General features: G+C 34.6%; 1 protein-coding gene across 3 annotated transcripts in view; it reads left to right on the forward strand.

Annotated features, from left to right (window-relative positions):
• Positions 1–21,186, forward strand: part of RNF13 (ring finger protein 13) — a 124,131-nt gene that overhangs the window by 76,952 nt on the left and 25,993 nt on the right. For 2 of the 3 annotated variants that reach the window (XM_028504446.2, XM_028504447.2), the window contains exons 5-8: positions 1,076–1,163; positions 7,271–7,361; positions 12,429–12,534; positions 20,371–20,464. In XM_028504446.2, coding sequence (XP_028360247.1) covers positions 1,076–1,163; positions 7,271–7,361; positions 12,429–12,534; positions 20,371–20,464 — 379 coding nt within the window. Of the gene's footprint in view, positions 1–1,075; positions 1,174–7,270; positions 7,362–12,428; positions 12,535–20,370; positions 20,465–21,186 lie in introns of all 3 variants that reach the window. The other variant, XM_028504448.2, reaches the window with a different exon arrangement.

Consider the following 21,186-nt stretch of genomic DNA (forward strand, 5'->3'; position numbering starts at 1 on the left):
AGAAATAGTTTGAGAGAGTTAACACTATGCAATGATAATAGGTGATGTATTTCAAGAGTGTCTTACCATATTAAGTATTCAAAACTGTATATATGTATATAGTTTTCAAAGTATTCAAAACTATATATGTATATATAATATATATAATATGTACATTATTATATAGATATAGCCTGCCCAATTTTTATTTTATTCAGTCAGTATGCAAATAATGATCTAATCCTTCCTTTTCCACCAGTGGTCCAAAGGTTATATGACTAAATAGCTTAGGTCTGGGTTTATTTTTATTTAAAATATTGTTATTGTTAAAGTGAGGTATGGTAGCCTGTTTGGATACCTTTTAGATACTACAGATAAGAAAATTTTGTCACATACATAGTCATATTCTTATGATGCAAAAGTTAGTGTTTTGGAGGCTAGTTTCAGGAATGATTAAATAGATAGAACCAAAGTAAGCAACTTTAGGCTGGAGGTATTTTTAATATTTTCAAAACTTTAGAAGTGAATCTTTAAGAGCATGGTTGATGATGAAACTAATAAAAATAGCTTTTATTTGACTCATTTATATGTGTTAGGCATAGTATTAATCATTTTTATACTGTTTACATGAGAAAAATATTGTTATTCTCATTTTAAAATTGTGGTAACTGAGAAATAAGGCAGAAAAATAATCTGCTCAAGTTTATCCCACTAATAAGTAGTAGAAGCAGATTGAATTCCCAAGGACTGATGGCTGAAGCTTGGTAACTGAAAGTTTCCATCTCTTTAGGGCTAGACAGGTTTATTGATTTGGATCTTTTTAGTACTTTAGCTTCTATCCCTATTCTTTGTTTGCTTCTCATTTCATTTAATGCCATGAATGAAACCAAGAAGATATCTGAAGAAGTCCTGGAAAATCAATTGTAAAACATCCATTTATGTTTTAAGAACAGAAGAGATTTATTCTTATGTATACAAGATAAATAAGAAGTCCTAGCTATATGGCATAGACTGTTGATTTATGTTTGTTGAAGCTGAGGGACTGGGTGACGAAAGCACTTTCTTCCTCATACCATGACTGTTTTCTGTCCCGCAGGTTCTGAATGCACAGAGAGCAGGATACAAAGCAGCCATAGTTCACAATGTTGATTCTGATGAGCTCATTGGCATGGGATCCAACGACAGTAAGTACAGGTATCACTTTTCTTCTCTCCTGTTTGACAGATTTTTTAGAACTAAAACTTAACAAGATTTTTCTTTTCTTGGGTTCTGTTTAAAAAGCATAATCTCTTTTAAAAAAGTGATTCCCAATTTTTCACCCCTGGGACAATTTTATTCAAAATAGAAATGGAATTGACTTGTTCTTTTCTGAATTTTTTTTAATCTGTGTGCGTCATTTTAGGAAATATGTTGGTATTTTAAAGAGAGACAGATATGTTGAGTTAAAGATAACATCAAAGAATTTTTGTGACTTATTTAGAGATTGACAAGATTAAATTTTAGGATATGAGACTACTGTATTCTTGTGGAGTTTCAAAGCTACACGTTTGTGCTTTCTTAAATACCAGTTGGTTATTAGCCACTTAATATACATTGGAATTCCTATAGCTTTTCATTTAAAATGGGAATATTGTTCCTTTACTCACTACTAAATATTAGCATCTAAGGAGAATGAGCCAATTTTAATGAACTGGCTTTAATCAGAAAGTAACTTTTAAGTTGTGTGTTTCCACGTAATTTAGTGAGAGTAAAAAAAAAAAAAAGATGTCTTTTGTTATGTTGATGAGCTGACTTGGAGAACCCATCTAAGGGTGAGGGCTGGTTGCTGGGAGAACCAGCCCTGTGATTTGAGGGTTGAAACTTTTAGTCCCACCCCTGTGACCTTCAGGGAGGAAAGAAGTGCTGGAGGTTGAATGGATCCAGAATGGCCAATGATTTGATCAATTATTTGATCTAATGAAGCCTCCTTAAAATAACAAAAGGATAGGTTTGGAAAGCTTTCAGATTGGTGAATGAGCTTGGTGAATGAGCAGGGGGTGCTGGGAGAATTGCTGCCTGGGTAGGGCATGGAAACTCTGTGTCCCTTCCCATGTACTTGCCCTGTATATCTCTGATGTCTGTTTCTGAGTTATATTCTTTTATAATAAACTGGTAATCTAGTAAGTAAAATATTTTTCTGAGTTTTGTGAGCTACTCTAGTAGATTAACTGGACATAAGTGGGTAGGGGGATGGAACCTGAGTCTATAACTTGTCAGTCAGAAGCACACAAGACAATGTGGCTTGCAATTGGCTTCTGAAGGAGGGTTTCTAGTCTTGTGGGATGGGACTAAACTCTTAACCTGTGGAACCTGATACTATTTCTGGCTATATATCATCAAACTTGAGTTGAACTGAATTTTTCAATGCTGTGGGGGAGATACACACACACACACAGGAAATTGGGTATGATTAGGTATTTTATTTTTGTTTTCCTTTTAGTACATAATAGTAATACCTCTTGCTACTAAGTTCCATTGAGTCATACATGGAAGAAAGAGCCCAGCACAAAGAGCAGACATAAAGCTATGGACTGATTTAGTACATTGGAATGTATTTAGGACTTCAAATAACTGTATCTTCAATAGGCAATATTTTGGATTCCTAGACCAAAAAAACTTTTTATAACATAAAAAATTATTTTTTTGTTGTTTGAGTAGAAATCTTTTCCTTCCTACTCCTAATATAACCTGAGGCAAACTTATAAGATATTAAATCATTATTTTATTCTTCTATCTGGTTAAATTATCATAATTATAGGATGCATGAAGTACACTCTAGGGGTTCTAGGATTTCACAAAAGTTTGACAACCACTACTTGGGATTTAGAGGAACTGATGAAGGGATTTTACTTACCTCAGCCTTTGGGAAAGTACTTAACCTTCCTAAGTCCTTTATTTTCATCTGTAAAAGTGTGAATAATTTTAATTCTTATTTGACTTGACAAGATTGTGAAGATCATAGAAGAGCAGGTATATGAGAAAACCTATGCTATAAAAGTGGGAAGAACCTGGGTTAGGAGTCAGAACCCCAAGTTGAGTCTGGGCTGTGCAAATGCCTAACTATATAACCAGGGAAAGTTACCAGTATGTCTCGGGTTGTTTCCTCTCCTTATATCATTGCTTTCTTTCTTCAGCAAGTATTTTTTGACAGTCTGTACTGCATCAAGCAGTTTTAAGTACCATGAGTATAGCAGGGATTGATACAATTTAAGGCCGTACTTTCATACATTTCGTTGAAGTAGCAGTAGTTAAAGGTGTGGTTTTGTAATGGGGTGCAGAGCAGTGGTTCTCTGAAATATTCCCCACAAATCTGGACTGGGGGAGGGGGAAGTGGAAGATATAGTAGTTAAGATATTTTGCATTACAATGGCAAGTTAATAGCTCTGCTGCCACCCTGGGGAAAGGTGTACATGACTTTAAGTGGGTATCATGACTCATGACATAGCCTGGGGAGCTTTAGGCTGGGGAGCTTATACAGTGCCTGTGTGAGAGGCAGGAGCTGGTTGCCCCTGTGTCACTGAGAACTCTTGCCCTGATTAAAGATGGCAGCCAAAAGAAAGTAAAAGATACAGGGGTACTGGCAAAAGTAGCATGTCATAGGAGGGACTGGATGTGAAGGCTGGGCATTTAAAATAAGGGTGGGCTGAGAGAAGGGGGAAGCAGTCACACAGTTTGAAAGGATGTAGAGAAGGGTTTTTTTCTGCCATGCGGCCTGGGGTAGAAGGAGGAAGGTGCCATGTAGTCTATAGTGATATAGCAGCCATGCAGGCTGGAGGAAAGGGTTTAAGGAGAGAGTGGATGGAGCTGTGTGGGGACCTGCCTAAACACATATGGATTAGGGGGAGGTGCTTGGAGCTGAACTGGGGCTATAGAGCTGCAGACTTCTGCTTCTATGAAGGATGTATAGAGAAGTCACTCTCTTGGGACTCCGCCATGATCCAGAATAACATGGCACATGTTTCCCTGAACCATTACATGGAGGCTGAGGACAATGTACACCACATCTTGAAGGAGAGAGCTGCTGCAAGAGGATGGTGACTTTGAAACCCACAAGAGCACCTTCCAGAGGGGTTGGAAACCTGCTTGTGCAGCCAGCTTAAGAACAGATAAGGATATGGGGAACTTCTGGACATGGTTTTGGCTTAGAACCTGGTGGGGTGCAAGGGAAGTGCTGGGTCTCATGGGACAGCAAGGTTTTGGGCAGGAGTATTCTCAGCACCCCCAAGGTGGGAATCCTGTAAATAAAAATCTGTTTCCTTCAACAGTAAGTGTTGGGTCATGCATCAAAGCACCACCTGGATGAGCCCTGGTTTGGTCGGTTACAGTTTCTGGGGACTGTCTGCCAGGGTTTGAATTCCAGCTCTGCCACTTACTAGCTGTGTGGCCTTGGCTATGTTATGAAATATCTATGTGCTTCACTTTTTTGATCTGTAAAATGGGAATAATAATAATATTAAACTCATTTGGGTTATTGTGAGGATTGAATGAATTAAGCCATTTAAGCATTTAGAAGACTGCCTGGTTCTTAGTAACCAGTTAATGGTTATTTAGCTACTATTATTGCTGCTGTTACTATTATTATTATGTTCTAGGGTGGGAGAGAGGAAGTGAACACAAAGAGGTATGATATATGTCAAGTAGTGACAAGTGCTATGAAGAAAAATATGTTTGGCTAAAGGGATACAAAGGGACAGGGATGAGAGAACGGTGTCTATTTTAGATTGGGTGGCCAGAGAAGACTTCTTTGTGTGAGGCTTTGACATTTAGGCATAGTCCTAAAGTGAGAGCCTGAGACATGCAGATTTCCAGAGGAGGAGTTTTCCTTGGAAGACTCCAAGGAAAGGCTCAAAGATAAAGCATACTTGGTGTTTGGACAGAGAGAGTGGTAGGGGGTGAGGTTAGAAAGGGCATCAGAGGCCTGATCATGTCCAGGTCTGTAGGATTTTGCAGCTTATTCTGCATGGGTTTTACTATATTTTGCTGTGTATAATGCACACTCACACTTTTTAGCACTGTCCATGTATAATGTGCATCCATATTTTTCTCTCAAAAATTTGGGCAAAAGTGCACATTATATGTGGTAAAATACAGTGTACAGAAGTGTGAGGTGATCTGACATATGAAGGTATTTTTAAATGCTCACTTTGGCTGTGATTCTTTTTAAGAATAGACTGAAGGTAAAAAAGATGGCCAAGAGTGCCAACAGAGATGAGTTAGAATGTTGCTGCAGCAGCTAGGCAGGAGGTGATGGTGATTTGAAGTGTTAGCAATGATTGTGGTGAGAAGTGGTAGAATTAAGGACCTTTTTTGAGTTGATAGAATTTGTTATAAGAAATAAAGGAGAAGGAGGAATCAAGGATGACTCCAGGATGTTTGCCCTGAGAAACTAGGTGAATGGTTAATTACAGAGATGAGAAAGACTAGGAATTAGAGCAGAGACCTTGAGAGTCCCATTGGAGAAACATTACATTTGAAACATGTGTTAGGCAGTCAAGTGGAGATATTAAACAGGCAACTGGATATATGAATCTGGAGAGGTTGGGGCTGGCCATTTAAGTTATGATTTGTCTGTGTTATCACGTTAACACTGTTTGGCAGTATATACTTCACAGAATTGTTTTGTGCATCAGAATTAAAATTTAATATTTTTTCAAATATTTTGTGAAGTAGCTATTCATATTTGTGTACATCATTGCCCCCCTTCTTCTTTATCTTTTGACTAAAATGAGGAGCTTATTGTATCACTTTAAGTATCATAAATCAAAGAAGTTATCTTACTTCTGGTAATTATAACCCAAAAGTTTCTCCTTCAGTTTATCAGAGTATCTTCATGAAAGGGTAGAACACTCATTTTACCAAAGGGTATGTAATTCCCAGTTTTAATTATCAAATCAATTAAATTGTAAACTATGTGATAAAGATCTCCTAGCAAGACAGAAAATATCCCCCTAAAGTGTATGTGATTATAGCAGTGTCTCTGCAGCGATGAAGATGATGAGGTGGGTCTTTATTGAGGTGGCAGAATCTCTGATGTGTATCATTGAGTGGAACAAAAGCTTATATTTTTTTCCATTAGTATATGACCTCATTGATATAAAAAATAAAATTTTTATTTATCCTATTGATATAAAAATAGTGATTAAATATTTCTCTGCTAACCATTTTGCTTCCTGCCCTCCTGGGGTTTAGATGATGTGTGTTTGTGTGTGTGAAAGAGAGGGAGAGAATGAGGGTATGAGTAGGAATGAGTGATTATATTTGCACAAAACAAACCAATCTGGAAGTGAAAAAAATGTATTCTACCAAGGGATACCAAGATTTTAAAACATTAAAACTTGTCTTTATAAGGATTAAAGAAAAGCACATTAATGGTTGCTAAGGTTGGGGCAGGAGGGACTTATTTTGAGGGATGATAGAACATTTTATGTCTTGATTATGATGGTGGTTAGATAATGACAAAGGTTTATTCAAATAAAACCTCTGTCTTTGGGTGGAAAGGATTATGGCTATGTTTGTTTGTAATTTTTTACTTGTATCCTCCACCCTTTTTAAAATAAATAATGAATATGCATTTTTAAAGAAATGTAGAACAAAGTTATTGTGAAAATATAACAAGGAAACAAATGAGCTTTCTCTAAAGTCTATTCAATTACTCAAATCTATTCAATTAACTCACAGCTGAAAATATAGTTGCTTTTTCTGTAGTAATATTGAGGATTGTTTTTTTCTTTTCCTGAGAAATGGCTAATTATTACAAAGTTTTCTTTTTTGGCATTTGACTTTGGTTTTGTAATGTGGTTATCGGTCAAATTTCTTAAGACACCAACCAAAACACAAAACTTTACCAGGAACTCCAGGGTTAGGAGGAAGTAGAAATTTACTTAGCTCTCCTGTCCTATTTCAATTCTTATCAGCCGTTTCACTCTGGAAAGCTATCCATGTGTGGTGTCATTTTTTCAGACTGTTGTGAAGTGGTCTTTTTTAACATTCTTAGGCTTGTACCTCTCCTGGGAATGGGTATGTTAAAAAAAAAAAAAAGCTTTTTCACTTTCTCATTTAGGAATTAAGTGTGGAAAGAAAACTTAAAATTTCTCTTCTTCTTTTTCTAATAGTTAATTATGTCTATTAAGGATAAATCCAATGGAAATATTAAAAATAATTATATCCCAATCTCATAGAACTGTTGAACTAGCATGATAATGTATATATGCAAAATGTTAGCTAAAACTAATTTTATTATTGTTTTATATAGTTGCTCTGTTAAAGAAAATTGACATACCATCTGTCTTTATTGGAGAATCATCAGCTAATTCCCTGAAGGATGAATTCACATATGAAAGAGGGTAAGTAATGGATATAAAAAATAATGATGTAGAGTAAAAATTTTTTGTATTAGGGTAAAATGAGATAATATTAGTTGCAATTAAGGTTATGTTTTAGAATATTCTGTTGTACTACATTATTTATTTATATATTTGTTTATATTTAGAAATAAAACCAATTTTCATGTTCCAGGATATTTTGCATATGAATATCATTATTGCTTTCTAGAATTACACTTTTAATGCATAAGCATAAATAAAAGAATTAAAAACATTTATATAGATACAGAATTAGTACTACCCATATATAGTACTGCCCATGTATTATTTTTCCTTAAAAGATTTGGGCAAAAAAGTGCACATAATACACAGCAAAATACGGTATACCTTTTTTTAAAAAGTAAATATTAATTCAATTTCAAAACACTGAGTCTTCAGATTTTTCCAACTCTTTGAAATCCTTTTTTAAAAAATATTTTTAATACTCTAAATAATGTCTATATACTGTATTGGTCTTATGCCTTAATTTTTTTTTAATTTGTCCTGTGCATTTTACTACAGTCTGGACTTTTCTTTGTCCAGACTGTAGTATGGATATTGAATATTCCTTTGTTACTTATTTTTCCTATAAACTCATTAGATGTTGAGGTTTGTTCCAATTAGAGTTACTGAGGGGCTAGAAGAATACGGAAGGCAAGAATACTTTATATATGGTATTATATGTTTCCACCAGAAACAATATTTGGATCTATCTTTGTAATGCAAGTAATTTAATTTTATAATTCCTCCTTCATTTATTAGTTAAAATCCTTTTCTAAAGGTGACTTGCACTTATTATTTGATCACTTTCATGTATATTGTCTTTAGGAAAGACAGGATAAACACTTGATTCTTTCCCTTTACTGCTTTTTAAAATGACTTGGTTTGCTAACATCTTCCAAAGATGATTTAATATATAGATTTAAAGTATTATAGCAAACTCGTGAGTTAAAGCCTATTTCATATGTTCCAGTCCATTGTAATTATCTTTATTGATGTTCACATTGTCCTATTTTGGACTTCAAGTTTAATCCTGTTTTTTTTTTTGACAGGAATCTAGGAGCTTTTGCTTATTCCTTCTTTTTGGTACAGGACAAGATGTTCCAGGCCTATTCTTTTCCTTCCCCTAACCTAGAATCAGTCATTTCTTCAAATTCTGGTTCCTTTTAATTGATTATGGTATTTAGAGACCAGGGGTAATCGTTGCTCATGGATTTGCCACTATTTCTAGGGCTTTTCAGTGCACAGAGCTAAGAAATATATAGGCTTTTAAAGATACAATAAATCGTAAGTGTGTACTGTTACTTCCAATTTAAATTTGGGGCTATAGGATTTTTACTTTGTTGATCTCACATCTGTATTTTTCTGTGCTCGAAGACACCAATATAATTATTTTTTTCTTTTTAAATTACATAATACACACAAAATAGACTCAGCAGAACAATACCAACACTATATGAACATCTATAAAAAACAGTTCTTGCCCTGGCCAGGTGCTGGGTTGGTTGGAGTACTGTCCTGTCCACCAAAAGTTTGTGGGTTCAATTCCCAGTCAGGGCACATACCTGGGTTTGCTGGTACATTTCCTGGTTGGGGTGCATATAGAAAACCACCAATCAATGTTTCTTTCTCTCTCTCTCTGGTCTGTCTCTCTAAGATTAATGAACATGTGCCTGGGTGAGGATTAAAAAAAACAAAACAGTTCTTTCTTTGCTTAAGTTATATCACAAGGATATAAAGTCAAATTATATTTTAAAGACATGATATAATTGTTGTGTGTGCTGATGCTGTCAACTGGAAACACAACTGTAGTTGATATATTTTACTTTTAGGGATTGTGTTTCTATCTGCACTATGACTTTAATAATTCTATATAAATTTAAAATCATAACCAGCAAGACAGGGTTTATCCAGTGACATCCAGCTTACATGTGTTATTCACCTTGTCCCTCCTGTTGTACCCTTACCTTAAAGTAATAATTTTTTAAAGTTTTTAGCTTATTCTTTAATTATTTTTTTTTAATGTAAAAATACCTATCTCTTCTCTGTCTTCCATTCTCAATACATTAACACTGTTTCCTATCTTGTTTTTCTTCAATTAACAGTATGGCCTGGAGATCACACCATATGAGAAGACAGATTTTTCATTTCTTTATAAAAGATGCATAGAACTCCATTAACTGCTAGTCCCCTGTTGATGAACACTGGAGTTATTTACAGCCTTTTGCTGTTAAGTAGTGCTCTAGTAAATAACCTTATGTAGAAGCCTTTTCATGTTTTTGCTAGTTTATCTTTGGAAAAGATTTCTAGAAGTACAAATGCTAGGTCAAAGGTTGCTAGATATTGGCAAACTCTCATCCATAGGGTTATGCCAGCAGTATATAACAGTGTCTCTTTTCCCGAAGAGTCATCAACAAATTATGTTGTCAGATTTTTAGATTTACCCTAATCAGATAGGTAAGAAACAGTTCTGCTGGTAGCTTTAATGTGTGTTTCTTTTAACAATTGTGGGCAGAGGAAAGAATTGTTTTTGATAGTAGTGAGTAGCAAGGTGAACTGGAGATATTGCTGGGGTATGGCCTTTAGGGGGCCATTTAATCTTCATGGACATATAATCCTGTTTCTTTCAACTCGGAGATTTCCATATTCTCTCTTATGTGTAGGGACTCCATTTTTTCATTATTTGTCCCTAGGATCAGGTACGATGACAGCATAGTCAGTAAATGCTGGTGAAATTTAATTGCTATTGTACAACCTGAGTATTCTTCAATAAAGAGCACTGTGCTGGCAGCAGAACAGGTTGTGCCACAGATGGGGACCCAGAACTGAGGTATGGGCCTGTCTAGTGTGGAATGTGGGATGTTTGGTGAGGCAGTTGTGAGCTTTGTCTGAAAGGGGCAAGTTCAGGGCAGTAGTCATCCGAAAGAGTGAACGTGTCCCGCAGCTGGGCTGATCACAGGTCATTGCCTGGAAAGTTGGTTTATAGGAAGACTTTGGTGTGTAGTTGTTGCTTTACAAGAAGAAAGGCTTTGATGTGTGGTTGTATATCCATTGGGGCTCAGTAGTGTAGAGATAGCTCTTTGATCCAGGATGGTGGAGGTTGGTATGAAAACAGACGCCAGGACAAATATCTCATGTATCAGCATAGGGATTGGGAAATTAGAGTAATTGTAACAAAGTTTAGGCTGAGACACCTGGTTTGAAATTAGTCTGGAAACTCATGGAAAGTAGAATAAGACACTATTTCCTGGGTTGCTTAGGACTCCACTTCAGTGATCATATCTTAACTGCAGAGCTCATGGAGAGTATTATATGTAGGGCTTCACATGGAGGTTGTGTGTAAGATACTAAGCTGTTTAAATATCCCCTTTTTCAAATACAAATTGATCTGGTATGACCTGGACGGGGATGAATCTGTAGGCTCAGCTGTGGGAGCCTGCACAGACAGAGGAAATAGAAGTAAAGCTAGACTGCTTTCCAGAGCACGAGCACCAGCCATCTATGAGGGTTTGGATTTCTCCTTCCAAAGGAGTTGAATAAGCAATTGTGTAGCCCTAGAAAAACCTGATGGTATTTTTATTGAAATTACATCATACTTAAAAACTTATTTGGGGAGAATTGGCATTTATAGGATGTTAAATCTCCTTATCCAAGAACATGGTATGTCCTTTTATTTGTTCAACCAATGAGGCTAGCTCAGTTGGTTAGAGTGTCGTCCCCATACACCAAGGTTGTGGATTCAGTCCCTGGTCAGGGCACACATAGGAATCAACCAATGAATACACAAATGAGTGGAACAACAAATCCATGTTTCTCTCCACACTCCTCCTCCCCCTTCTCTCTCTCCTTCTTCCTCTCTTTCTAAAATCAGTAAATGTATCCTTGGGCAAGGATTTTAAAAAAGTCACTTTGAAATGGAAATAATTTGCTTTCATGGTATTTTTCCTAAGTACTATGGTGTCCTAAGCATCTCTGTATCAGGGGAGGAGTCAACCTATTTTTATTTTCTTTTATAAAATTGAGAAGTTTTGTTTTGTGTTTAATCCTTGTATTATGAAGTACCTGGCTTCACTGCCTAAATTAATCACTGAGCCATGGATAACAGAGTAGCATTGCTGACACTATATTAGTTGAGTAGCACAGAAGTACAATGGAGAAATCAGTCTTGCTACTGACCAGTATACAGACCCTTTCCTAGACTGAGGATATTTTCTAATGCAGGGTTTTGCTGCCATGTAAAATTTGTTCACATAACACAAATAGTGTGCCTACTCTGATCACAGTTTAATTTCATGAGTCCTTTTCAGTTTTTATAATAGTAATATTACAGTAACTAATAACACATTAGTAACAAAGGGGAATAAGGCATGTAGCATTCTCCACCTCTCCCCTGACAAAATACATATTTTTATAGTTTTTTTCCCCCCAGGGAAGCAGTGAAGATGGAGAATAGAGAGGAAGCTACAACTCCTGTGAATTCCTTTACCAGTTTCCCATTCTGTGTCTCACAGATAATGTAGAGTACAGGGGCTGTGTCCATTGTCTCTGGTAAAACAAGTTTATGAAAGCATATAGGGAGGAAGGAGTATACTTTCATCATTGGTGGCTTCAGAGTTTTTTTCAGAGGGGAAACTTATGAACAGTAATTGGGTTGAGGTGGGGTTGTTATTGACATACTACTTAAGGTATTGCCATTATTTTAATGTTGATTTTGCCTATAAAATATGCATACTTTTGTCCAGGTTACTAAATTCAGTAAATAATGTATTTCCAGGATAGACACAGTAAGTATTGATCGGCTGATTCCACTACCCAGTCTAAAAGCTTTTTTGAATTATATGGACAAATAATTTTGGCAAATATGTAAAATAGACTTAAAATGGAAAAGTCATCCCTTAAGTTATTGGAAATTATATATTAGAAAATGTGATGTGTCTAGTGGATTGAATTGTAATGTCTAAATGCTTTTTAAAAGTATATTTGATTTGGATTAGCATCATAATTTGGCAACTCAATATTTCTCATTTATTAATTCTTGTTTTCTTCCAGGGGCCACATTATCTTAGTTCCAGAATTTAGTCTTCCTCTGGAATACTACCTAATTCCCTTCCTTATCATAGTGGGCATTTGTCTCATCTTGATAGTCATTTTTATGGTAGGTAAACTGATTTTAAATACTTTTTAAAAATAGTATAAATGGCTCTAAAAAACATTGTATTAAAAGAAGAATTACATTAAGTCTTTTTATATGAGTCCATTTATGTAACAGTTTCTTGAAAAGGCAAAGATAATCTGGGTAGAAAAAACTAGAACAGTGATTGCTTCTGGGGGGCTAGGGCGGGGTGAGGGATTTACTGGAATGGGTCTGAAGGAACTGTCTGGGGTGTGAATCATGTTCTTTATCTTGAGAGATTTGGGCAGTTCTATTGCCTGAATCTCCAAATTGTATACTTAAAGTTTTGTGTATTTCATTGTATGTAAATTTTACTTAAAAAGAAAAGAGAATTTTTAAAAATTACTAAATTCTAAGTAGTGATATACATGCTGAAGTATTTTAAGGGAAGTATACTGATACTTGAAACTTTGGAAGAAATGAAGAGAAAAAGAGATTGATTGATGGATACATAGAGGGATGGACAGATATGTGATAAAAAGAAGCAGAGTAAAATGTTAATTATAGAATTTAAGTAGTGTCTATATGGTTATTTATTATAAAAATTCTTTCACCTCTTCTCTGTATATGAAAATTTTCATATCAAAATGTAGATTAAAAAAAATAGCCTGAGGGCTTAATGTTAAGAGGAATGGCACATTTTTTCTCCAGAACAGTGCTGACCAAAATTTGGTTCCAGGACTCTTAGTGGGTCTGCAGGGTCAAAATTATTTCATAATAATGCTAAGATATTATTTTCCTATATCACTGTCATTCAGGGTTTAGAGTGAAGGTTTCTAGAGGCTATATGGTATGTGGTATGAAAACAAATTGAAGACAAAAGCAGATTATGAGAATCCCTCTGTATTCTATAAAGATAAATATTTAAAGAAATTTGTAAAGATATAAAACAATCCCACTGTTCTTCAACCTCTAATGAGTTTATTATATTGAGTTTATAAATTAATTTAAAAATTAAATGGCATCTTTGAAATGTATAGTCTTTCTATGATGCTTTGGTATTCCTTTTCATTTATTTATGTATTTTGTTAGACTTTTTTGAAATTGCATTTTCTAATTGGTTATTACTTGGTTATAAGAACATTATTGATTTTTTAAAAAGATTTTATTTATTTATTTTTAGAGAGAAGGGAAGGGAAAAAGAAAGAGAGGGAGAGAAACATCAATGTGTGGTTGCCTCTGGTGTGCCCCATACTGGGAACCTGGTCCACAACCCAGGCATGTGCCCTGACTGGGAATCAAATGGCGATCCTTTGATCCTCAGGCTGATACTCAATCCACTGAGTCACACCAGCCAGGGCAGATTTTTATTCAATAATTTTGGAATAAGTTTTATTCAGTAATTTTGAAATAGCATTAAGATTTATAGAAAAATTGCAAAAGAGAGTTTATGTACATTTGTCATCTTGGTTACCCATTGGTAACATTTTACATTATCACAGTACACTTGACAAAACTAAGAAACTGAGATTGGTATATTACCAGTAGTTCAAACCCAGACTGTATGGATTTCACTAATTTTTCCATCAATCTATCCAATCTAGAGTACCCCACTGTATTCAGTTATCACATCTTCCCAGTCTCCTCTGGTCTATGACAGTTTCTCAGTCTGTCCTTATTTTTCATGACCTTGACAGTCTTAAAAAGCGTTGGCCAGTTATCCTATACAATGTCCCTCAATCTGGTGTTTTTCTTATGATTAGACTGGATTATGGGTTTTTAAAAAGAATATCAGAGGTGAAATGCCCTTTTCATCATACCATATTGGGGGGTATGTGACCTCTGCGTAACATCACTGATGTTAACCTTTCTCCCTTGATTAAGGTAGTGTTTGCCAAGTTTCTCCATTAGAAAGTTACTATTTTTCCTTTCTCTGTTCTATTCTTTTGAAATGAGGCAGTAAGTGTAGTCCACCCTGAAGATGGAGAGGGGCAGGAATTAGTCTTCACTTCCTGGGGGGTAACAGGGAGTATCCACATACATTATTTAAGATTTGTCTCTTTTTGGTATTTATTTATTTATTCACTCATTTATTTACATTAATATGTATTCATGTATGTTTATTTTACACTTGAGTAAAATACTACGTTATTTATTTTTTTTGTTTAAATTATTTGAGTGTTGGCCATTGGGAGCTGCGTTAGGCTTGCTTCTGTATCCCTTTGATTTGGCCCATAATTTTTTTTTTAAAGATTTTATTTATTTTTAGAGAGGGAAAGGAGGGAGATAGAGAGAGAGAGAGAAACATCAATGTGGAAACATCAATGTGCGGTTGCTGGGGGCCATGACCTGCAACCCACGCATGTACCCTGACTGGGAATCGAACCTGCGACACTTTGGTTTGCAGCCCGTGCTCAATCCACGGAGCTACCCTAGCCAGGGCTTTTTTTTTTTTGAGTACTTCTTCACAGTCTGGTACTATAAGAAGGTTCAGGCTCACCTTACATTTTTCTTGGCTCAGCCCTAGAATCAGACATTTCTCCAAAAAGCCCTGGTTTCTTTTATTGAATAGTTTTACTTAGAAATGGTGATTTGACAATGGCCATTATTGATTTGATTTTTATATAATAATTTCATATCTATAATTTTGCTGTATTCTCCTATTCTGATTATTTGGATTTGTTGATTCTCTTGGGTTTTTAGTTTAGAAACAAAGAAGTGTAGAAAGTTAGAACAACAAACAAATAAAAAATACTCTTGGCAAATGCGGAATAGAAATAAATAACCTTTAAGCTAATAAAGATTATTGACTAAAAACTTTAAGTGAGTATCATTAAATGGTGAATTATTAGAAGCCTTCCCTTGGAAGTTGAGAACAAAAAAAGGATGCTTATTGTTGGGACTTCTATTAGTATTATGTTATATTTTCTGGTAAAATGAAAAAAACAGTATAAGGATTAGAAATAAACCAAATTTTTATTTCCTTTTAAAAGTCATGAATGGATACTGAATTATGTCCTCTATCTGTTGTAATGATCATTGATTTTCTACCTTTATTAAATTGGACTGCACTAATTTGTTATATAAATTTTTAAAATCCTTGTATTTGGGGGATAAACTACTTAATTATGATGTGTAAATTTTGTATTTGCATTTTGGGTTATTCAGATTTTTAGTATGGGTCAGTCAGTTTTACACTTGGGCATAGATGCAACTAATCCTAAGTAAAATACTGGCCATCTGAATTTCTAGGTAAGGGAAAGTTTTAGTTTTACGGAGCTAGAATAATCTTGATATCAGAACTGAACAATCCCTTGAGTACTGTTGGTAGGAATGTTAAGTGGAACAGTCACTATGGCAGTTCTTCAAAAATGTAAACATAAATTACCATACGATCTGGCAATTCCACTTCTGGGCATACACCCAAAAGAATTGAAAGTGGGAGTTGAAACTATGTTCATAGCAGCACTATTTGCAATAGCCAAAGGTGAAAGCAACTCAGTTGTTCATCGACAGATGAATAAACAAAATGTGATATATACTTAGAATGGAATATTATTCAACCTTAAAAAGGAAGGAAGTTCGGACACATGCTACAGCATGGATGAGCCTAGAGGACATTATGCAAGGTGAATAAACCAACCACAAAAAGACAAATGTTGTATGATTCTATTTATATGTGGTACCTAGAATAGTCAGATTCAGAGACTGAAAGTGGAATGGTAGTTGCTGGGGGATGTAGGAAGGGGAGAATGGGGAATTATTGTTTAATGGGTACAGAATTTCAGTTTTGCAAGATGAAAATAATATTATGGATGGATAGTGGTGATGGTAGCATAGTTTGAGTGTACTTAATGCCACAGAACTGTACACTTAAAAATGGATAAGAGTAAATTTTATGTATATTTCCCAATGTTTTAAATAACATAAATGTACCTAGACACAATAAAACTAGTTCAAAAATTTAAAGCTTTTTCTTATTTTCCATTTCTAAAATATTTTTTCTGAAATTGGAATCATCTGTGACTTGACTTTTGGCCTATAAAATCATCTAGGTCTACTGGACATTTTCATAGTTACAAGACATTCAGATGGTTGTCTACTTCTTTATACTAATACTGCCTTATACTTCTTTATTATATTTCTAGGAAATTATTTTGTCTGTTATCAAATCAGTGGCAAAAAGTGATATATAATATTTATGTACTCATATAGCAACTTCAAAAGAATTTCTACTGTATGTGGACTGAGTTCTCTTCATATCCGTGTCTTGCATAGTGTTGCCAGTTTATTTGTTTTGCCTTTCAAAGAAGTAGACATTGAGGGGTTTTTTTTCTTTTCATTCAGCAAACATTTATTTTGCACCTAGAATGAATTAGGCACTACTCTAGGGTCTGAAGACTCATCATTGAACAGATAGGTAAAACTCTGTGATATCAAGCAACATTCATTCCCATGGAAATTATATTCTAAAGTCTTTCCTTTTTATTTATCTCATGAATGAATATCTGCTCTTATCATCATTATTTATTCTATTTTGTGTGGATATATTGATTTTCTTTTTCTAGCTTGTTCAGCTGAATGCTTTTAAATTTTTTTCTTGCTAGTATATACATTTAGGTTATAAATTTCTTTTTAACAGTCACATTAGCTATAACTCATAAATTTTGATAAGGAATATTTTTATTTTAATAGTTTAAATTTTTTTTCCTTGTTTTACATACATTTCTTTATGACTCTGATGTCTCCATCTATGTGAAGGGGGAACTCAAGTACTATAACTCCTAGCCCTTCTCTACCCTTTCACTCATTTGGTCGTAGGGAAGATGAAGTATCTTATCTGTGTGGTACATTTGGGAGGAATAAATTAGGGTATACTTGATTCACCTCTGCCTTTCTCTTGGGACCAACCTGTTTTCATCTCCTCCAGAACTGGGAATGCAGTTCTAGGGGAGGATAAAGGGAAAGCCTTCTCCATTCCAGAGTTGTCTTTGTGTACATTTGGGTGGGTAAGGCCATCTAATTCTGTGGTTCAGTAAAAAGTTCCGTCTCTTTCCCCACTGAATTAGGTACTCCACTTGTCTCCATCTGCCAGTTCATCATCTTATTTCTCAAGCTGTTTAGAATACAATAGGTGAAGAGGCATGCTCATTATCAGAGCCCCTCAGAAACTCAAATATCCATTGTGATTTCTTCTGTGACTTATAAATTATTTTAACTGTTCAAAATACATATTTTTCCCATATCTTTTTTCCCCATTGACTTCTAATTCAATTGTGTTATGATCATGAAAGATCGTATGTTACGGATTATTTGGTTATTTCCAAAGACATGCTTTTGGTTATCTCTTATAAACATTCCCCATGTATGTAAAAAGAATTAGGTTGTGCAAAGTTCCATATGTGTACTTTTGTTTGAGCTTGTGCATTTGTTTTGTCTAGTCTTTTTTTCACTATGTTTAAAGCAGTTTTTTTTTAAATATAGAGTGGGACAAAAGTAGGTTTATAGTTGTGAGTATGTAAAACACAAGAGTTTATTCTTGCATTAATTATTAATTACTGTATTTTCCATATGAACAACTTGTAGTCCTACTTTTGCCCCACCCTGTATATATATTAGCTCTGATTTTATTGATGTATGATTAAGATATAATTAACCTCACATATTTAAATTATATAATTTGGCAAGTTTTTAACATACGTATATTTGTGAAGCCACCACCAGAATCAAGATAATGAAATACTGATCAGCTCAAAAAGTTTCTCATGCTCCTTGGTAATCCCTCCCTCTAACCCCTCCTAATTTTTCCTTAATATCCCACTCATCCCCAACCCTAGGCAACCACAGATCTGCTTTTTTGGTCAGTGTAGATTTTCTACAACTTTATATACATGGAATCATAAATTACATACTCTTATGTATGTGCGTAATAATTTCTCTCAGAATAATTATGAAATTCATAAATATTATTAAATACATTGATTATTCATTTCTTTTTATAGCTGAGTTATATTCCATTGTACGGACATACCACTGTTTTGTTTACCTGTTTACCTATTAATGGACATTTGGTTGTTTATTATTTTTGGCTCTTACACATAAAGCTGACATGGACTTTGGACATGCACTTTTGTATATATACAAGTTGTTGTATGGTACATGCCTTTATTTCTATTGGGTAAATATAAGTAGGAGTGGGACGATTGAGTCATATGGTAAATATGTGTTTAAATTTGTAAGAGACCACCAGACTGGTTTTCAACATGGTGGCACCATTTTACAGTCCTGCCGTTAGTGTACCAGAGTGCCACTTTGTCTGCTTTCTTGGCAATTCTTGGTATAGTCAGTCTTTCTAATTTTAGTCATTCTAATAGGTGTATGGTGGTATTTGTGATTTTAATTTTTGTTTCCTCTTGACTAATTTGTTGAGCATCTTTTTAAGTGGTTAGTTGTCATCCTTATATTCAAATATTTTGCCCATTTTTTTTCTATTGGGTTGCTTCTTTTCTTAGTGAGTTTTGAGTTATTTTTATATTCTGGATACAAATCCCTTGTCAGATATGCAGTTTGCAGATATTTTTTCCCAGTGTATGACTTCTCTTTTATCTTTTAACTGTGTCATTTAAGGACAGAAGTACTTAACATTGATGTAATTAAATTTGTCCAATTTTCTTTGATGGATGTTGCTTTGGCATTTGGTTCTAGCCCCATGGACTTCCTCTTTATTCTTGCAAACATAGTAATTTATAGTTAAAAATCTTTTTTTATGTTATCTAGCATTTCTGAATATTTGTAGTAGAGATGCTACTATGTATTTTTCTGAAATAGTATTTCATAGAACTGAAAGTGCAATGGCTAATAAGTATATGTTTGAAAATCCTTTAGTTTTTTTTATTTTTATTTTTTGTACTGTGATTCCTAAGCAAATTTTTAAAAATGTATTGTTATTGTGTTTTTTCATTATCATTTATCCCCCTTATACCTCTTCCCCATACAATCACCACACTGTTGTCTGTGTCCATGAGTTCTTTTTCATTTTTGCTTGATTCCTTCACCCTAACTCCCTCTCCAGAGCTATCTGCCTATTCTATGAGCCTGTCTCTATTTTGCTTGTTAATTCAGTTTGTTCATTAGATTCCACATATGAGTGAAATCATATGGTATTTGTCTTTCTCTGACTAGCTTCTTTCACTTAGCATAATGTTCCCCAGGTCCATCAGTGCTATCACAAAGGGTAAAATTTTCTTCTTTTTTAAACTGAGTAGTATTTCATTGTGTAAATGTCCCATAGTTTCTTTTCATCCATTCATCTATTGATGGTCATTTGGGCTGCTTCTGAATCTTGGCTGTTATAAATAATACACAATAAACATAGGGTGCTTACGTTCTTTCAAATTAGTGTTTTGGGCTTCTTTGGATAAATTCTCAGCAGTGGAATTGCTGAGACATTAGGCAATTCCATTTTAAATTTTTTGAGGTAACTCCATACTACAGTGCAGGAGGGTTCCCCTTTCTCCACATCTTTGCCAAATTTTTTAGGTTATAAATTACAGGAATTTCACTCTCCCTTTTTTCATCTTCTTTGTAACCTACAATTTAGTATTTGTGTTTTTTTCAAACAAACATATGTTATTTATAATGTTCCTGTCAGACTAAATTAAAGATAATTTAGATCAATGAGTAAAAATTCAAAGGGTAATTTAATAGGGTAATTAATGACTAATGTAATTTAATGTTTTAATTAATATTGCCATTAGGATTAAAAGAAATTAAATTCATTTTCAGCAGCTATCCAGAAACTTACAAGATATTTGATATTTTAATGGCCATTTGTACATGCATGTTAATATATGATTCCTTTTTTCCTTTTATTTTTAGATCACAAAATTTGTCCAGGACAGACATAGAGCTAGAAGAAATAGACTTCGTAAAGATCAACTAAAGAAACTCCCTATACATAAATTCAAAAAAGGTAAGTGAATATTTTTATTTTCTAAATAATTACCCTTAGTTTATTTAAGAATAAATACATGGTGATAGATGGGAGAGTTGCTTCAATAAAGTCTTTGAGAAGGAAAGAAGGGTTAGGATCTGTTGCACAAATAGGTGGGTTGGCCTTAGATAGAGAGGTGGGTGCAAAATCCTGGTAGGTGGATATTAATGGTGGCGAGTCTGTAGAAGTGTTCTTTACTTCCTTATCACACTATTTCAGTTACTATAGGTTTCGATAAGTCTTTTTTTTTTAAGATTTTATTTATTTTTAAGGAGAGAGAAGGGAGGGAGAAAGAGAGGGAGAGAAACTTGTGCAAGAGAAACATCAATTGGTTGCCTCTCACACACCCCCAGCTGGGGACCTGGCCCATAACCCAGGCAAGTGCCTTGACCGGGAATTGAACCTGCGACCTTCTGGTTCGCAGGCGTGTGCTCAATTTACTGAGCCACACCAGCCAGGGTAGGTTTAGGTAAGTCTTGATATCTGTTAAGAGTTGGTCTTCTCACGTTGTCTTTCAATAGTTTTTAGCTATTACTGACACTTCAAATTTCCATGTAAATTTAAAAATTAATTTGTCAAGGCCACCCCACCTCTAAACATACATAATAATCTTGTATATTTTGTAGTAAAATATACATAACATAAAATTGACCATTTTAACCTTTTTTAAGTGTTAAGTTCAGTGACATTAAGGACATTCA

This window comes from Phyllostomus discolor, chromosome 2 (genome assembly GCF_004126475.2).
Source record: "Phyllostomus discolor isolate MPI-MPIP mPhyDis1 chromosome 2, mPhyDis1.pri.v3, whole genome shotgun sequence".
NCBI lineage: Eukaryota > Metazoa > Chordata > Mammalia > Chiroptera > Phyllostomidae > Phyllostomus > Phyllostomus discolor.